Genomic DNA, 18617 nt, shown 5'->3' with positions numbered 1-18617 from the left:
GTCACTAGGCAAGTGGGGGAAACCAGCAGTTACAGGCCTTACCCAGCTCCCGTGCAACCCAAAAGGCCAATGTCACTCCCACCGTGCCTTCCCTAACAGCAGCACCGGGTTTGTTGACAGGCAGTGGGCAAGCAGGGCTAAGAACTTGCCTCAGGCTACCAGCTTCCTGGCTGAGAAAGCAGGCAGGGCTTTCAGGTTTTGTGCCACCCCGCCTGCCCACATCTGCACTTGGGCTTCATCTCTTTCCCTGAGTTCTGTCCAAGAAACTTCACATTTGGTTGGAATTGTCACAAAATTCAGTTGGAAGTTTCCTTCTCCCTGTGGTCTTTTCCCAGTTCCTCTGGCAGCCCTCCCCACGGACCCCTGTGAGACAGTGTGTCAGAGATGGCTTCCCTGGGGACTGAGCTCTTCCCGCTGCTTACTCTACTGCTGTATTTCGCTTGGCTGTCTAAATTATCTCAGCTCCAGGTAAGGTCAAATCCTTCTCCCACGATCTGGACCTTCAGTTTCCCTAGTGAAGGTGTGTGTTTGCGGGTGGATGATCCCCTTTTCCCACTTTCCCACTTTGGGCACTCCAATTATTTGGGCTGTCTCTCAGGTCCCGCAGGAGCAATCAATCCCCTTCCTTCAAAGGGTCTGTGGATTCTCTCGGCTTTCCTAGTATGTTCCTGCAGTAGTTCTTGGAGCAAAAGTTCACAGTGTGAGTCTCCACACACTGCTTTGTTTGTCTGAGTGAGAGCTTCAAATTAGTCCTGCCTTCTATCTGCCCTTTTCTCCCCCACAATCCTTTTTTAAAATTGTGAAGTGGTAGTCCATAGTACAGATAAACCACATGCTTTTACTAATACTTCGTTGATAGATATTTGGATTAGTCACACACTTTTAGAGTAAGAGTGCTGTAAAATTTTTGCATACGCCTTTTTATGGGCATATGTTTTTATTCTCTTGAATAAATAGGAGTGGAATTATTGGGTTACATGGTAAGCATGCGTTTAATTTCATAAGGAATGATCAGTTTTGCACGTGATTCTATGATTTTCCCATCCCAGTAACAATGTATAATGCAGCCCTTTTAAATCAGGCCTCAGAGAGAATGAGAATTGAGTTCTAATTTGCTAAGATACCTATTGTATATATGGTAGTCCCCTCTTATCGAGGGGGATATGCTCCAAGACCCTCAGTGGATGGCTGAAACCACAGCTATTAATACTGAACCCTGTATGTACTCTGTGTTTTTTCCTAAATATACATACCTATGATAACGTTTAATTTATAAATTAGGTACAGTAAGAGATTAACAACAATAACTAATAATAAAATAGGGCAATTACAACCACATATTGTAAAAGTTTTATGAATGTGGCCTCTCTCTTTTCAGTTGACTGTGGGTAACTGAACCCAGAGAAAGAGAAACCACAGATAAGAGGGGCTACTACACCGAATTACCATCTCTCCTGGATTCATAGGAATCTAGAATCGTACTAGCTTTGGGCTATCCTTGAGACAACTGAGAAAATAGTCACTGAATTAATTTTATCTAGTTCTTTCTCCCACAGAACCCCATATGAGAAAGGTTGTATTAGAGTTTAATTTGTTCAATCCATGTCGTTAGCAGCATTTTCAGTCTCTAATTTTAGCCATTTTACTGGATGTGAAGAGATATAATTGTGTGGTTTTAATCTGTATTTTCTTGATTCCTAATGATGTTGAGTGCCAGTTTGGTGTGCCATTTGTATATCTTATTTTGTTAAGTGTCTGTTCGATTCTATTGCTCATTTTTTCGCTTGGTGATTTTTATTGTTTATTTGTAGGCATTATTGTAGCTAGAAACCGTTTATCTGAAATGTAGTATGTTTTTTTTAACCAGTCTGTGGCTTGTTTTTTGCTTGTACTTGCTTTGTTTTTGATGAACAAAAATTTTAGTGTTTCTTTTTCTAGAGACACTGTCTTATTCTGTCACTCAGGCTGGACAGCAGTGGCGCGATCACAGCTCACTGCAGCCTCAAACTCCTAGGCTCCAGAGATGGCACTGCCTCAGCCTCCTGGGTAGCTGGGACTGAAGGTATGCGCTACCGTGACCAGCCAATTAAAAAAAAAAAAAAAATATATATATATATATATATATATATATATATGTATGTGTGTCTATGTGTGTGTGTATATATATGTGTATGTGTGTATATGTGTGTGTGTGTGTGTGTGTATTTGTTGTTGTTGAGACAGAGTTTTGCTTTTGTTGCCCAGGCTGGAGTGCAATGGTGCCATCTCGGCTCACCGCAACCTCCTCCTCCTGGGTTCAAGTGATTCTCCTCCCTCAGCCGCCCTAGTGACTGGGATTACAGGCATGCGCCACTATGCCCAGCTAATTTTGTATTTTTAGTAGAGACGGGGTTTTTCCATGTTGGTCAGGCTGGTCTTGAACTCCTGACCTCAGGTGATCTGCCTGCCTCAGCCTCCCAAAGTGCTGGGATTACAGGCATTAGCCACCGTGCCTGGCCTAAAAATTTTTTTTTTTTTTTTTTTTTTTTGAGACGGAATCTCGCCCTGTTGCCCAGGCTGGAGTGCAGTGGCACAATCTCGGCTCACTGCAAGCTCCGCCTCCTGGGTTCACGCCATTCTTCTGCCTCAGCCTCCCGAGTAGCTGGGACTACAGGCACCCACCACCACACCCGGCTAATTTTTTGTATTTTCAGTAGAGACGGAGTTTCACTGTGTTAGCCAGGATGGTCTCAATCTCCTGACCTTGTGATTCGCCCGCCTGGACCTCCCGAAGTGCGGGGATTACAGGCATGAGCCAGCGTGCATAGGGTCTTGCTATGTTGTCCAGGATGGCCTTGAACATCTAGCCTCAGTTTTTTGGTAGATTTTATAGGATTTCCTGTGTAGATTATCATGTCACCTGTGAATAAAGAGTTTTGCTTCTTTTCTAATCTTAATGCCTTGTGTTTCTTTTTCTTTCCTTATTTACTTGATAGAAACTCTGGTGCAGTGTTGAACAGAAGAATGAGAACAGTCATCTTTGTTTTGTTCCTGATTTTGGAAGGAAAGCAATTCAGCCTTTCCTCTTTGTAATGTCAGCTATAAGCTTTTTGTAGATGTCTATTATGAGATTGGAAAAGGTGTCTTCTATTTGTAGTTTGCTGGGTGTTCTTATTAAGGATGGATATTGGATTTTGTCAAATGCTTATTCTGCATCTGTTGATATCATAATTTTTTCTTTCTCAGTCTGTTAATATGAGTTATTAATGATTAATTTTTAATTTTCAAATTGTAAACCAATCTGGCATTCCTGGGTAAACCCCACTTGGTCATAGTAGATTCTAATTTTCTTGGATTTGATTGCTATGATTGGTTAAAACTTTTAACACATATGTTTATGCTTTCTCCAAAAGCATTGTAATTTTACATTTTATGGTTAAGTTTTTTGTGTATGGTGTCATGTAGTGGTCAGAGTTCTTTTTTTTCCATACAACAATACAATTGGGTTTTTTTGGTTTGCTTTTGTTCATTTTATTTTACTTTCCAACTTTTAAGTTCAGGGGTACGTGTACAGGTTTGTTATGTAGGTAAACCCCTGTCATGGGTGTTTGTTGTGCAGAATATTTCATCCCTCAGGGTAATGCAGTTGTTTTAGCACCAGTTGTTTCCTTTCCCCATTGGATTGCTTTGATGTATTTATTGAAAATTGATTGACCGTATATCCGTGGTCTATTTCTGTGTTCTGTATTCTGCTTTACTAGTCTATGTGTTGATCCTTATACTGATGCCAATCCGTCTTGAATAGTGTAGTAAGTCTCAAAGTCAGCTTTGGTAAGTCCTCTAAATTTATTTCTTGTTTTCTATTTGTTTATCCTTCTACTAAAATTTCTTCAATTTGTTGTCAGTGTGCTAATTCATTTATCAAGTGTTACACCATATATATTTTTAACTTCATCTACTACATTTTCTCATGACTGTTGTTTGTTCCATTTTCCCTATCTTTTTTCATATTGATAATATCTAGCAGTGTCTTTTATTTAGTTTTTTAAATTTTTCTGGAACTCCAGAAAAAAAATACTACTTTTTTTTTTTTTTTTTTTTTTTTTTTTTTTTTTTTTTTTAAGACAGGATCGCCCTCTGTTGCTCAGGCTGGAGTATAGTGGCATAATCATAGCTCACTGCAGCCTTGACCTCTCAGGCACAAGTGATTCTCTTGCCTCAGCCTCCCAAGTAGCTGGGACCACAGACATGTGCCACCGTACTTGACTAATTTTTAAAAAATTTTTTGTAGAGACAGGGTCTTCCTGTGTTGCCCAGGCTGGTCTTGATCTTCCAGCCTCAAGTGATCCTTCCACATTGGCCTCCCAAAGTGCTAGGACTACAGGCATGAGCCATCATGCCTGGCTTCTCCTTTCTTTTAATTTTTTTTGGGCTAATTTTTTGGATGCATTTTTTAGATTGATTAATTAATTTTGAGACGGAGTCTCACTCTGTCACTCAGGCTGGAGTGCAGTGGTGCGATCTCAGCTCGCTGCAGCCTCCGCCTCCCAGATTCAAGCGATTCTCCTGCCTCAGCCTCCTGAATAGCTAGGATTGCAGGCGCACGCCACCATGTCTGGCTAATTTTTGTATTTTTAGTAGAGACGGGGTTTCACCATATTGGTTAGGCTGGTCTTGAACTCCTGACCTCATGATCTGCCCGCCTCGACCTCCCAAAGTGCTGGGATTACAGGCATGAGCCACCACTCCTGGCCTGGATGCATTTATTCTAATATACCTGCTTCTGCGTGATTTTGTAATCAGTGTGTTTTGTTTTGTTTCATTTTTAAATGACTGACCTTCTCAAATGTCTTACAGTTTTGGCCCTGGAACAGATTTTCCCATGGAGATATAAGTTATTGTGTAAAACAATGCTTTTGGGTGACTAAAAATGTCAGCCTCTTTGAGTTTATGGTATGGGGGATTGGAGACACGCTGATGCCATAAAACCACTATCACTTTCTGCCTCATATACACCTGCTTTGTTAATTTTTCACCCGTTGCTCCCCTGGATGAAGAGACATCAGGAGTCTCCATTAGTCTATTCTTGTGTTGCCATGAAGAAATACCTGAGTGTGGGTAATTTTAAAAGAAAAGAAATTTATTTTAGCTCGTGGTTCCGCAGGCTGTACAGGAAGCGTGGTGCTGGCATTTGCTTTTGGTGAGGGCCCGATACAGCTTACCATCTTGGTGGTAAGCAAAAGCAAAGGGGGAGCCAGTGCATCACATGACAAGGGCAGGAGCAAGAGAAAAGGGGAGGTCCCAGACTTCTTTGAATAGTCAGATCTCATGTGAACTAACTAGTGAGAACTCACTTATCAGCAAGGGGATAGTGTTAAACCATCATGAAGGACCTGCCCCCATGATCCAATCATCTCTCCCCAGGCCCCACTTCCAACATTGGGAAGCACATTTCAACATGAGATTTGGAGGGGACACACATCCAAACCATAGCAGGTGCATTCCTTAACAGCCTTGGCTGCATATTAGAACCAAAAGAGGAACTTTAAAAAACAAGAGTGAGGTTGATTCTCATTCCCAGGTATTTTAATTTAATTGGCGGAATTGTGCAGCCTAAATCTAGGACTTTTGTTTGTTTTACTGCTTTAAAATAATTTCATAATTTGGAGGAAGTTGCAAAAATATACAGAGAAGTTGATGTATACCCTTCACCCACTTTCCCATAATGATTACATTTTGTATCACTATAGTACAGTATCAAAGCCAGAAAATTGACATTGGTACAATGTCTGTGCATAGTTCTGCACAGTTCTGTCATTTTATCACATATGTAGTTTCATGTAACTACTACCACATTCAAGACACAAAAAGTCTGTTACCACAAAAATATCCCTCATGCTACTCCATTACAGTCACATCTCCTCTTCCCCAACCATGATCCCTAATATCTGACACTAATCTGTTTTCCAACTCTGTAATTTTGTCATTTCAAGAATGTTGTAGGAATAGAATCATACAGATGTGATTTTCAACATTTGCTTGCCATTGAGATCCAGCCGAGTATTAAATTTTGCTACTTTTTAATATTGCTGAGTAACATTCCATAGTATGAATGTACCATAATTTGTTCAGCGATTCACCTGGTGAGGGACATTTTCATTGTTTCCAGGTTATGGCTGTTAAAAATAAGGTAGAGCATATGCATTTAATATAATTATTGGTAGGGCTCAATTCTCCATGTTAGTTTTTGGGGATGTTTTTCGTTTGTTTCTTTCCTCTGTTTCTCGTGTCTCTGTTTTTGTTTTCCTGCCTTTTCATGGATTACTTGACATTTTTTAGAATCCCATTTTTGATATCTGTAGTATTTTTGAGTGTCTATAGACTTTTCAGTGGTTGCTCTGTGAATTGCCCTTACTTATCACCATCCACTGGTGTCACATTTTGCCAGTTTGAATAAAGTATAGAAATCTTGCCTCCTTTTAAGTCCTTTTATCCTCCCCCATTTATAATTGTCTTAATAGATACAGATTAATACCTCTTTAGTCTTGGATGTCATCTTTTATTAGCTATTATTTTTGTTGAATATTGTCTTTATTCTTCCCTACTGGGATTTTGATTTGGTAAATATTGGACCTTCTTATTCTGTCTTTTATGTCTGTTAACCTTTATTTTGTATTTTTTCATTGTTTTATTTGTGCTCTAATATAGGACCTCTGATCTGTTTTTTCCCCCCAGTTTACCAGTTATCTCTTTGGCAGTGTCTATTCTGTATTTTTAACTTGTCCACTGAGTTTTGTAATCTTTAAAATTTTGATATTAGTTTAACTTTGTGAAGTTCTATGTGGTTCTTTTCCAAATGTGTTGACTTTTTAATATATGCTGTTACTTATATGTTTGTATTTAAACACATGTATTTCTAAGTTTCTATTTGATAGTGCTGTAGTCTGAAGTTCTTAGGGATCTAATTTAGTTTGTGTGTCTTTTGACTCCCACTAAGGTTGGATTGTTTCTTGATGTATTTTTAAATTTTGAATTATGAGATCATTTTCCATAGGCTTTTGTCTGGGGTTTAGTTCTATGCTTGGGTTGAGAGCATGCCTCTGGAGTTTTGTGAGGGGTTCCTGATTATATGACCAATCAGGAACCAAATTTTATTTTGATGTTTTAGATTGAGATGAAGATTCTTTGTTGTTATTATTTTCCTGAGCCTAGCAGCAATTGACAAGGTGTTTTTCTCTAGTTCGACCTTCTCACTGATGGTATGTCGCTCTGTATTTACATGGGACACCGCAGTTCTATTTCTTGTGTTGCAGACATCTCTATGGCCTCCTCTTGTTATCTGAATTAAAACATGAAACCTGAGGCTGTTGAGACAGACAAACCCCAACCATAGCTAACATAATAGTTCCTAATCTGATTGCTCTGATTTGGCATTAGGACACCTAGGGAAGGTAGTATTACCAAAATGCTAATAGTAGCTTATATTGGAGTAGTGGATTGAAGATCCCTTCTTACCGTTTATTTTTTAAACTTCCTGGTTTTGTAATGAAAATATTAAAACTGTATAAAAATATTAAGAGGAAATAAGTATATTAGTGTCCTTAAAAGTTTTTAGATTTAAACACACTCCAAAATGACAAAACACAAATTTCAGAATTAGTTTTATTATTAAAATATTTGCAGACTTTTGTATGAAAACACAGAAAAAGATCTTTCTGATACTCAACGACACCTTGCTAAGAAAAAATATGAGCTACAGCTTACTCAGGAGAAAATTATGTGCTTGGATGAAAAAATTGGTGAGTTTTTTCCTCCTGATATTACTTTTAGTTTTTCTTAAGTTTGGTAGCAAAGATATGTTTTCTTCTTTTCAGTATAACATAGATAAACTTGGAAACAAGCCCTTAACTAAGTTTATGAATAAAAAATAATAGAAAAATTCATTTTTTTGACAGCAAAATTTTTTAGATTTAGCACCATAAGTACTTAGTGAAAGTTAAAGTTTGTTTGTAAACTTATGATAACTTAAATTTGAGTTTTTTGTGTAATGTAGCTTGTCCATAGCTGCTGTAATGAAACATAGTATCTATATATTACTTTTGGTGGAAAGTGTACATATGGTTCGTTATGTCTATGATATTACTGGGGTTTGTAGAGAAAGTTACTTTTTTAAAGTTTCCTATTTATGTTTGTTATTAGTGATCAGTATGAAAATATGGTCATAACTTAATCTTATAGGGTAAAATTTTGGTCAGGGCTATAAAAGAGCCTATTTTAAAGTAGAGGAAATATTGTTAACATGCTATTATATAGTTCAAGAATGTCTGGTATAAACAACTATGTAGGTGGAGATACTATGTATCAAACCAGGAAATATTAAAACAGAAATATAAAAGGTAATATTTAAGGAGAACTCATATTTGGGTATTTTAAGTCCCAATAAAGATCTAAGGTAAGCAGTTGAATATTTAAATTTGTGTCTCAGAAGAGAAAGATACATATTTGGGACACATCAGCATATAAATGATATTTTAAAACCATGAAATTACCTAGGGAAATGTAGAGAATGAGGAGAAGAGGATCCAGGACTGAGTAAGAAGAAGCCAAAGAAGTAGGAAGCAGACCCAGAAGTGAGTGTTATTTTGGAAGACCAGAAAGCGAAGTGTTTTTAAAAGGGGAGGATGTGATCAATTGTCAGACACTTTTGAGAAGTGAAATAAGTGAGGCTAAAAAAAATATTGATTGGATTCGGCACATGGGAAGATTTGGTAACACCAAAAAATAAACGTTTGAATGGAGTGTTGGATGTAGAAGATAGAGTGGGTTGAGGAATAAATGGGAAGTGAAGTCGGGACAGAAAAGAATAGAAGTCTCTCAAGAAGTTTGGCTATTAAAGGGTAGCAAGAAAATAGGGTAATAGTTTGAGTGGGCTGTTAGGTTGATAATTTTTTTAAGCTAGGAGATACTAGAGTTATTTTAGAGATGTATTGATTGTTTGATTGCCAGTGGGAATGAATCAGATATCAGTACACACGAAACATGTGGGTTGCCTTAAATGCAATACTGCCTGCAAAAAGAGACGTGGCATATTCTCCAGTACTATATAGATCAAGTTTTTGGCATATGACAATATGGTATTATCTCCCTTAGCACTGCTCCTGGATGGGCCTCACAGGTATTAACCTAGTAGGGATTAATCTTGAAGTCTGGTCTAACAGAGCTTCCCTTGTAGAGCTCTAGACCGGTGGTTCTCAAACTTTCATCTGTGTCAGAACCTTGAGAGCTAATAAAGATCACTGGAGCCAGCCTCCTTGAAGTAGGCTAGGACCAGAGCTTTTGTGTCTCTATCAGTTTCTGTAGGTAAATCTAATACCTTAGAACCCCTACTCTAGACGAGTGGTTCTCAATCCTCATTATACATTAGAATCACTGGGGAAAGAAGGAGTTTCTAAAACACAAATTGCTGTGCCCACCCCCAGAATTTCTGTTTCAGTAGGTCTGGAGTAGAGGCCTAAGAATGTACATTTCCCAGGTGATGCTGATGGTGCTGGTTGAGAAACCACAATTGGAAAACTATTCTTCTATACCAATCATTCAGGCCTTCAACACTGACACTGGCTTGCAAGAGTTCTCACAAATTGAATCATACTTCCTGGGATGATTTTTTTTTCCTGGGAATTTTTATAACACTATTTTAGAACTATCAGAATATTAGAAGACATTTTATTTTAAAGACTTAATTGAATATTTTATTAAGATTTGTTACTTACCAACTTTTTATACAACAGTACTTCTAGGCTAGAGGGAGGGGAGGGGAAATTAGAGGGGAGAAATGCCACAGATTGTTTTGATATTCCACTTACTTCATCCACCCACTCTCTCTTTTCCCATCATACATGTAAGTCTACTTTGAGAACTTGCAATATGGAGCTTTCCTTCACTATTCTAATTCATTGGTATTGTGCTTTTGTGTTTATGCACCATTTAGGGTTTTGTAATTCACTGTAGTTTTTAATCAAAAAAGCATTTTTTAATTTGGGATATAGCACTCATTGTTAGTAATTGAATATAATACATTAGAAGTAAGGAGAACTTCAAAAAGTACGATAATCTGCTTGAAATAGGAAAAAAATTATTTTGATTAAAACAACACTTTTATGATTGCATATTTAGATAATTTCACAAGGCAAAATATTGCACAGCGAGAAGAAATCAGCATTCTTGGTGGAACCCTCAATGATCTGGCTAAAGAAAAGGAATGCCTGCAAGCATGTTTGGATAAAAAATCTGAGAACATTGCATCCCTTGGAGAGAGTTTGGCAATGAAAGTATGTTCTGAGAACTGTGGTTTATAAGGAACGTTTAAATGAAATGTTAAATGTTAAACTATGGTTTAAAAACTAGAATCTGAATAAAATATTCTAATTTTCTCAAATTTTTTTTTCTAGAGAGTTGAAACTTCAAAATCTGACTTTGAAATATTTTAAGATAGTCTTAGGAAGCATGTGTACAAATCCAGTAGTTAATATTTTAAGTTGATTTTTCTATCATGAATTAGTAATTAACATTAACTGACAAGAACTAATTCAGATATCAAAATATAAAGCATGACAATAAAGTAGTGAGACTAATTTCTTCTTAAAAGCATATTTTCAGGTAGTTACCCTTTGTAATATTGTTTAGAACTAGGATAACTTTTCTTTCTTTTTTTTTTTTGAGACGGAGTCTTGCTCTGTTGCCCAGGCTGGAGTGCAGTGGTTCCATCTCGGCTCACTCCAAGCTCCGCCTCCCGGGTTTACGCCATTCTCCTGCCTCAGCCTCCCGAGTAGCTGGGACTACAGGCGCCCGCCACCTCGCCCGGCTAGTTTTTTGTATTTTTAGTAGAGACGGGGTTTCACCGTGTTAGCCAGGATGGTCTCGATCTCCTGACCTCGTGATCTGCCCGTCTCGGCCTCCCAAAGTGCTGGGATTACAGGCTTGAGCCACCGCGCCCGGCCCTAGGAGCACATTTTTACATCATCCTCAGGCTTTGATGATAGGTCACGTAGGGCTGGTGAATAAAGCTGGATGATAACCTCCATCCCACATTTTTGTTGTTGTTGAAAAAAGATGTTGCCGGCTGCGTGCAGGCAGGGTGCGGTGGCTCACACCTGTAATCCCAGCACTTTGGGAGGCGGAGGCGGGTGGATCACGAGGTCAGGGGTCTGAGACCAGCCTGGCCAACATAGTGAAACCCTGTCTCGACTAAAAATACAAAAAATTAGCCGGGCGTGGTGGCGGGCGCCTGTAATCCCAGCTACTCGGGAGGCTGAGGCAGGAGAATCGCTTGAACCCTGGAGGCGTAGGTTGCAGTGAGCCGAGATCGGGCCATTGCGCTCCAGCCCAGGCAACAGTGCGAGACTGTCTCAAAAATAAATAAAATAAATAAAAGGTGTTGCCAAGAAGGCAGAGATATTGGTATTATTTTCTACCTTATAAACTGATTCTGAAAGCAGTTCCTAAGCTGTTTTCACAAATATCTTAAGCAAAAGTAGCATCATTGGAATAAGGGCTTTCCCTGCTCTAAGGTAACTAATTCGTTAATTTATGTTTCCACTCATCCATGCACTCTTTCAACAAACATTTGTTGACATGTACCATGTGTTATGTTAGAAACTGAGGGTGGGCCGGGCGCGGTGGCTCACGCCTGTAATCCCAGCACTCTGGGAGGCCGAGGCGGGCGGATCACGAGGTCAGGAGATCGAGACCATCCTGGCTAACCCGGTGAAACCCCGTCTCCACTAAAAATACAAAAAAAATTAGCTGGGCGTGGTGGCGGGCACTTGTAGTTCCAACTACTCGGGAGGCTGAGGCAGGAGAATGGCGTGAACCCAGAAGGCAGAGCTTGGAGTGAGCTGAGATGGAACCACTGCACTCCAGCCTGGCCTACGAGCGAGACTCCGTCTCAAAAAAAAAAAAAAAAAGAAAGAAAGTGAGGATGAGGCCGGGCATGGTGGCACACGCCTGTAGTCTCAGCTACTTGGGAGGCTGAGGCAGGAGTATCACTTGAGCCTGGGAGGTGGACGTTGCAATGAGCCTAGTTCGTGCCGTTCTACTCCACCCTGCATGACAGAGCAAGACTCTGTCTCAAAAAAAAAAAAAAAAAAAAAAAGTGAATGGTCTGCTTTATCAAAGCCTCTAGTGTAATAAGGAGAGAGAGAAAGGAACTGTTAGAATAGAATGTATTCAGTGCCATAATGACATATGCACAATGTGTTGTTGGAGTTGGGCAAAAACACACGTGATTCAGCCTGGGAATTGGGTTAAGGGAGGAGGAAGGTCTGGAAAAACCTTCCATTAAGTAAGTGATGGTGCCTGGACTCCCCTGAAAAATGACTAGATAGTAGTCAGGAGAATATTTAGGGGAAGAAGACAATGAGAACGGGTGATCCAGACAGGTTGAACAGCTTAAGTGAGAGTCCAGTGGCTTTCATGAGAGAATTTCATGACACTTCCTGATAGTTTTCCCTGGCCAGAGAACAGGTTGTAGAGAGATACATATGGGAGGGCAAAGAAAAGATGGGATAGGCAGACAGTCCCTTCTCTGCTATGATGCTAATTGCAGCCTTACAGTGCATGTATGTGTGTGTGTGTATATATATGTATATATCCCATCTCTTCATCTATCTATATAGATATATGATCTATGTATACAGATTTAGATATATGAAGAGATATATATGAAAAGATGGGATATAGATATAGCTATATGAAGAGATGGGATAGATAAGGAAAAATCATAAAAGTACATGTGATGTTTAGTGTGAGCTCTGTCTTCGTGGATATAGAGGGTCACTGAAATAATGATAATGAAATGTTACAATTAGGTATTTATTTTATAACAAATATTCTGGCATTTTAACATTTATATGAGAGATGGATTATAGGGAAATGAGAATAGTGACAGGGACACTAGTTAAGAAAACAGTGTTGAGACCTATATTAGAATAGTAGGCTTATCAGTGAGAGAAATAGGTCTCTTAAGGAAGTAAAATTAACAAGGTGTGGTTTCTGGCTTAAGAATCACATGGATAATTCCTATGTGTGAAGGAAGAAACAGGAACTAGAACAGCCTTACAAAGGAAAGTTATTGACATGTTGAGTTTGAATTCTCTTTGGGATATGTAGGTGAAATATTGAAATATTCAAGGGCTCTTGGATTTTTAGGTTTGGAGAAAAATTTAATTAAAGTTGATAGATTTGGGAATCATGGACATAATTGAGGTTATCAAAGGACATGAGATGGTAAACACTTGTGGAAAAGGCTGACTCGTTTTTGAAATTTTAGGTTTCTTTAGGTGGAATTTTGCTTCTCTTTATATTCAAAACATTTCTGAATATTTAAGCATTATTTCCTCTCAAAACACATTTAGAAACAAAATTCTTCACATCTTTCAAAATCTCATTTTCTTGTACTATATCTAATATTTCACATTTCTTCCATTCTGCTAACTGTACCAGTGTTATATTTCTTTCACAAGCAATATTGAGTTAGAAGTCTACTTCAAAATCAAGAACTTTGTATAAGATTTTATGAAAGTAAACACATCCATCCTCTGTAGGGAAAATATCTTGTAAGGTAGTGTTAGGCAATCAAAAGAGGAAATGTTCTCTGCAATGATACCTCAGAGCTGAACTAACAAAGGCCACTCAGTGAAAACTAATACTGTTCACATGGAGATTACAGAAATAAATTAGCATGGAAAAGTCTACATTATAGTGAATAAAGTGATTTTTTTCCTGGTATTCATGGTTTAAAAAAATGTTTTACTACTTGCTACCAATTAAAGTTAGAAAACTCAATAGCAACTTCATAGATTTTTGGTTAAGAAAAGCCAGATTATTTGAATAATGTTATAGTTTGTTTATTTTTTCTAAATATACTTAGCACCATCCTGTCCAGACTGAATTTTGACAGTTAATATGAATCTACGTCCCTAGTTGGACAACATATGAGGTTGAATAAGGAATATTAAATATTATTTAAAAAAATTGTTAAACATTGAAGTTGTACAAGGAATATGTCTTAGAACATACTGAGGTTGTACAAGGAATGATGGTACACTTGAGAAATGGTGGTATTAAGGTCATATTAAGAGAAAAATAGGCTAAGAGGATATATTATTGGATTTAACCCAGAAATTTTGTTGCCGTGGATACTTTACAATGTTTCTAGATAATCTTTTTTTTTTTTTTTTAAGATGCACTTATATTGATAAAGCGAAGCCCTTTATAGGCTTATCAAACATATTTTAAGGTTAATCAAGAAAGGACTTTTTTTTTTTTTTTTTTTTTTTGAGACAGAGTCTCTGTCGCCCAGGCTGGAGTACAGTGACATAATCTTGGCTCACTGCAACCCTTGCCTCCCGAGTTCAAGCGATTCTCCTGCCTCAGTCTCCTGAGTAACTGGGATTATAGGCACCCACCACCACACCCAGCTAAGTTTTGTATTTTCAGTAGAGACAGGGTTTCACCATGTTGGTCAGGCTGGTCTCGAGCTCCTGACCTCGTGTTCCACCTGCCTCACCCTCTCAAAGTGCTGGGATTACAGGCGTGAGCCACCGCACTCGGCCTCAAGTAAGGACTTTCAAAAGCGCTAGTTCAACTAGCTTTTCAGAATTTGTTTTAGAAATGTATTAAATTATATTTCAAAAATGTGTAAACATTCCATTTTAAGGAGTATTTTGTCTTTTAGTTTTTCCTTCATTGGTTTGTCCTTCTTGAAGGGATTTAACTTTTTTTTTTTTATGCATATTTTAACAACACACCAGTATCCATTACTGCCGGATGTGGAATCTGTACCATTCCATGAGAAAGCAGAATGGGAAACTGTAGCTAAAAATACCCTAGAGGAGAGCACATGAATAAGGGAAGATAGTATGCACAGATACACATGCAAGTGTGTGCAAAACTAACGCTAAAGAAACAAACAGCCAGGCGCAGTGGCTCATGCCTGTAATCCCAGCACTTTGGGAGGCCGATGCAGGTGGATCGTTTGAAGTCAGGAGTATGAGACCAGCCTGGCCAACATAGTGAAACCTCGTCTCTACTAAGAATACAAAAAATTAGCTGGGCGTGGTGGCGCATGCCTGTAATCCCAGCTTCTCAGGAGGCTGAGGCAGGAGAATCGCTTGAACACGGGAGGCGGAGGTTGCAGTGAGCCGAGATGGCGCCCTTGCACTCTAGCCTGGGCATCAAGAGCAAAACTCAGTCTCAAAAAAAAAAAAAAAAAAAAAAAAAAAAAAAAAAAAAAAAAAAGGAAACAGGAACAGAATTGGTTGGAAAATATAGGTTTGAGTTTTTAAAAATCTTTTTACTTGGTTACTTAAGATTTGAAAATTCAAAGGGCAAGGTGAAATCCAGTTATTACTTAGTGAAATAACTTTCTTACTTTTTTAGGGCTAATGTTAGCTCTAAGTGTCTGTTTATAGTTGGACTAGTTCAGGGTCAATGGAAGTTTTAAAAAGAGGTGTGGGAATGGTATTAAAGGCATTAAGATATTCAAACCCATCTCTGCCTTGACTGACTCCGCTACTTCTACTCCCTCACCACGCCTTTAAAAAAGGAAAATATAAATAGTTTGTTTTTCTTACCTTTTCTCTAGGCCTAATGCTTACCTCCTTATTAGCTCACACCTAAATATCAGTAGTATGCTTCTATACGTAATTGAATTGGAACAACTTTTTGAAGATTTTGTTGCTGGCTAATATAAATAATATACTTAATCAAAATTATTCTTAAATACTAAATTTAGGTATACACGATTGGCTTCTCTGGGTTTTATGACATAAAGAATGCGATCAAGAGAACCAGTTCTAATCCCAGTATAAAATGCCAATACTCCAATGCCAAACCATTGGTTTACCTCCAAAAACAGGTGGTTATAGGGTGTTCTTGTGTTCCTGGGCGACTGCACAAACTATCTTTTAACAAAGAATTTGATATACTGATCTCATGTAATTACACCTAAGTATAGCCTTTACTTTAATGAACATACTATTTTTACCCCGTGCAAATATTCACGTTGATATACTAGACTTTAAAGTATGGAAAAGAATAGGACATACATGTTTTTAAAACCAAATGGAAACCTAAAGGGAAGGGGAAATTTTCTTTTTGTTCATTCAATTTTAACAGAAATAACAGCTTAATATTTTTTTTTATTTAATACTTATATTATTTTTCAAGGAAAAGACCATTTCAGGCATGAAGAATATCATTGCTGAGATGGAACAGGCATCAAGGTAAATCAGTCATTAACAAATATTGGAGCACTTACTGGGGGGCCAAGTACCAGGTTAGGTACAAAGATAGTAAGAAACAAGGGGCTTAGTGATACGTGTAAGGTGCTAACTCTCTCATCAAACGAGGTCTAAGTCTGTCTAGGGAACTAAAAGAGGGGATGGTGTTTGCCAAGTAAAGTAAGGGGAAGGGAAGGGCATTCAAAGTAGAAAGAATAGCAAAGAACCACAGATCACATTCGCAAGCCTCTTGACCTACAAGTGGGTTGAGTGTTGTTGAAACCTAGAGCGTGAGGGGAGAAGTGAAGGGATGAGGCTAAATAGGCAGGCAGAGGCTTGCGTTATAGACAAATGAGTATTGATTATATTCTTGGGGCAATAAGATATCATTAAAGAATTCTGAGGAGATTTTTGTATTAGAAAGATACCCAAGCAGAAGAGGTGGTGATAAATTGGGGTTTAGGAGCTGTGGGACAGAAGGAGTGAAGTGCTTTTATATGAAGGAGAGACACTAGGAAAATGCCAAGTTTCTGGCCAGGGATGAATACTGAACACGAAGAAAGTATGCGGAGAAAAAATGATTTTACCTCTGAATTTGAAGAACCTTTGGGACCTTATTGTAGACATGTCTAGTAAGCAGTTAAATATAAGGCTGGGGTATAACAGAGGGGCTAAAGCTGGAGATAATTATTTTGGAGTCATTGGGTATAGATGGGGTTGGGAACCATGGATATGAATAGAGGTTGTCTGAGAGAAAGGCTAGAGTGAGAATAATTGAGAGGCTAAGGCTTGAGCCCTGAAAAGCATTAATTTTTAAGCAGGCAGGGGAAGAGGAACCTGTAAAGGAGACTAAGCCATAACAGAGGTAGGATGAAACCCTTGCTATTACTTGATGTCAGAAGTTTTGAAATATTTGGCAAATCATTGACTATTAGGTATACTTAGTATGCTTTTCATAGTGAAATGATGGCAACATTGAGAAACTCTAATGCACGGTCTTTGCAGTATTTATTCCTTTTTTTTTTTTTTTTTTTTTTTTTGAGACGGAGTCTCGCTCTGCCGCCCAGGCTGGAGTGCAGTGGCCGGATCTCAGCTCACTGCAAGCTCCGCCTCCCGGGTTCACGCCATTCTCCTGCTTCAGCCTCCCGAGTAGTTGGGACTACAGGCGCCCGCCACCGCGCCCGGCTAGTTTTTTTTGTATTTTTTAGTAGAGACGGGGTTTCACCGTGTTAGCCAGGATGGTCTCGATCTCCTGACCTCGTGATCCGCCCGTCTCGGCCTCCCAAAGTGCTGGGATTACAGGCTTGAGCCACCGCGCCCGGCCTGCAGTATTTATTCCTATAAATCCAAATGTGTTTAAAATCTCCTCAAGTGTTTTCATGTTAACTGTCCATCGTCTGTCTTGTGAGAATTTGTTGCTCCGTTCCAGTAAAATGTCTCTTCTTATGCACTCTCTGATTTGTGGAATAGACAGTCTACCGAGGCCCTCATCATGTGTGAACAAGACATTTCCAGAATGCGCCGGCAGCTGGACGAGACAAACGACGAGCTGGCCCAGATCGCCAGGGAGAGAGACATCTTGGCGCATGACAATGACAGTCTCCAAGAACAGTTCGCTAAAGCGAAGCAAGAAAACCAGGTACGCCTGTTCCTAGAATCGTTTTCTCCAAGAAAAAAAAATGCATTTCTTGTGAGGAACAGCCCTCATTTCGTTTTATAGAAGAGCTCAGATGCTGGAACTAGCCTTTTTTTTTTTTTTTTTTAATAACAAAATAGGCCACATAATTTTTCAGTGGAATTCTCAGACACAAAGGGTTAAATATTAAAGACAAGAGAGAACAGGGCTATATTTGTATTAAGTCTTAGTACTTCCTTACTGAAGGATAAATATTTGAATAATCAACAAATGAGAATAAAAACCTTCAGAACCCTTAAAGAACAGGTTTTCTTAAAAAATGGACTACGTATTATTCTGTTTTAAGTACGAATGTATGGACTGTTCCTTGTTTTTTGGTCCTCATTAGCACTGTGATTCTTTTTAGGAAAGTTCCTCTTATAATTACTCTTTCTCCCTAAGGCAATATATTTAAGTCTAATCTGCAGTTCTCATTTCCAATAACATTTATTTTAACTTGAACATTTAAAAATCCTATTTGGAAAATTTCTTCCCTTCTCAAAATTTTTAAGACCAAATGATTTCCCCCACTTTGATATCACTTTCAGTGTGTTTAGTTTGCATCCTGAAAGTCTGTATTCTTTAACTGTTAAAGATTATTAATTTACTTAAACAGCTATAAAGATGTAATACTTTGTTAATCATAAAAAATTATCTGAAATGTTAAAGTATTTTTTTTTTAA

General features: G+C 38.4%; 2 protein-coding genes across 10 annotated transcripts in view; both read left to right on the top strand.

Annotated features, from left to right (window-relative positions):
• The window catches only part of LOC126934347 (cytochrome c oxidase assembly factor 5), a 521053-nt gene that overhangs the window by 148 nt on the left and 502288 nt on the right, over window positions 1–18617 (top strand). The gene's annotated exons all lie outside the window — the stretch shown is intronic.
• TSGA10 (testis specific 10) overlaps window positions 1–18617 on the top strand; it is a 149937-nt gene that overhangs the window by 52298 nt on the left and 79022 nt on the right. For all 9 annotated transcript variants that reach the window (XM_050755077.1, XM_050755078.1, XM_050755076.1 and 6 more), the window contains 4 exons: window positions 7663–7778; window positions 10153–10307; window positions 16207–16262; window positions 17730–17898. In XM_050755077.1, coding sequence (XP_050611034.1) covers window positions 7663–7778; window positions 10153–10307; window positions 16207–16262; window positions 17730–17898 — 496 coding nt within the window. The remainder of the gene's footprint in view (window positions 1–7662; window positions 7779–10152; window positions 10308–16206; window positions 16263–17729; window positions 17899–18617) is intronic.

Source organism: Macaca thibetana, chromosome 13 (assembly GCF_024542745.1).
Source record: "Macaca thibetana thibetana isolate TM-01 chromosome 13, ASM2454274v1, whole genome shotgun sequence".
NCBI classification, from domain to species: domain Eukaryota; kingdom Metazoa; phylum Chordata; class Mammalia; order Primates; family Cercopithecidae; genus Macaca; species Macaca thibetana.
Note: the sequence above shows the minus strand (reverse complement) of the source record. Positions and strands in the feature narration are given on the sequence as shown.